This window comes from Dendrobium catenatum, unplaced genomic scaffold, assembly GCF_001605985.2.
Source record: "Dendrobium catenatum unplaced genomic scaffold, ASM160598v2 original_scaffold_273841, whole genome shotgun sequence".
In the NCBI taxonomy this organism is placed as follows: Eukaryota; Viridiplantae; Streptophyta; class Magnoliopsida; order Asparagales; family Orchidaceae; genus Dendrobium; species Dendrobium catenatum.
Window position 1 is genome coordinate 1 of NW_021592237.1, and position 990 is coordinate 990.

Here is a 990-nt window from a genome sequence, read left to right on the forward strand (position 1 = left end):
TATCACCAAAACAAAAACATTTTTCCCATTCAGCAAATGAAATCAATCTTTCTCATCACATCAAAGTTTAAAGTTAAACCCAAGTCACCCGTAAGCAAACTATCACCTTGAGGACCGGCTCCCCTTTGGAGGGGGAATTTGATTGCTTTGCCGCCGCAATCTGCGCTCGGACTGCTCTCCCCGCTGCCGACTTTTCAAATTTCTCCTGCCTACAATTCGCAAGAGCGCGCATCAGCTGAAAATCAAAATCTCCCAAAAACGAATAAATAATAGCACATGGCATCCCAATATAGAATCCTAAAGTCCCATCAATGGAAAAATCCGGAATCAGATAAGGATATTCCAAAATTCCAGGGTTAGCTAAAAAAGAGAAGCTGAAGGACGATGAATCCTTTCAGAGGGAGATAGTTGGAGAGAAGGAAATCACCTAATTCGTGCAGCCTCAGCGGCCTTGGCGCGGGCATCTTCCGACTCAAGGCGATCGGCCTCCCTCTGCGCCTTGGATGAGCCGAAGCAGGAACACAGCGCCATCGATTTCTGCCGTCGAACAAAGTTTCCGGGGGATTGTTCCCTCCAGGGCTCTCTGCAAGTTCGCTTTCTCCGTCACGGATTGTGGGGTACGCTTACGTCGATCGTCGGCTTGACGTTGAATTGTCGGAGGGCTTCCCCGTCGTCTCGATTTAGACAGGCAACAGGTTTCTAGGCCCAAAATGGGTTAAGGTTTTGGAGTAACGCGAGCCTTGGACTAAGCCTTGACCGAGCTCCTTCAGTCCTTCTGCAGTTCGAGTTCTAAGGATTTACAGAGAACTCAGAAAAATTTTCAAATTAATACTTGAATTAAAAATTTTAAATTAAATTCAAAATCACTAAATCTGATTTCAGTAAATTTATAGTTAAAAATGATTCAATCCAGGTCTAAATTAACTTAAATTAAGTACATAAGTTATATTTAAAAATTTCTAAACATAAATTGATGAACCAAACTAAACA

The 990-nt window shown here is 42.8% G+C and overlaps 1 protein-coding gene across 1 annotated transcript; it reads right to left on the reverse strand.

Annotated features, from left to right (window-relative positions):
* Positions 1-115: 115 nt before the first annotated feature.
* Positions 116-771, reverse strand: LOC114579073 (the record flags this gene model as incomplete). Its single annotated transcript, XM_028692767.1, is given in 2 exon segments — positions 116-209; positions 428-771. Coding segments are annotated over 2 exon segments (198 nt in total), but the record flags the coding sequence as incomplete, so codon positions are not given.
* Positions 772-990: the final 219 nt, after the last annotated feature.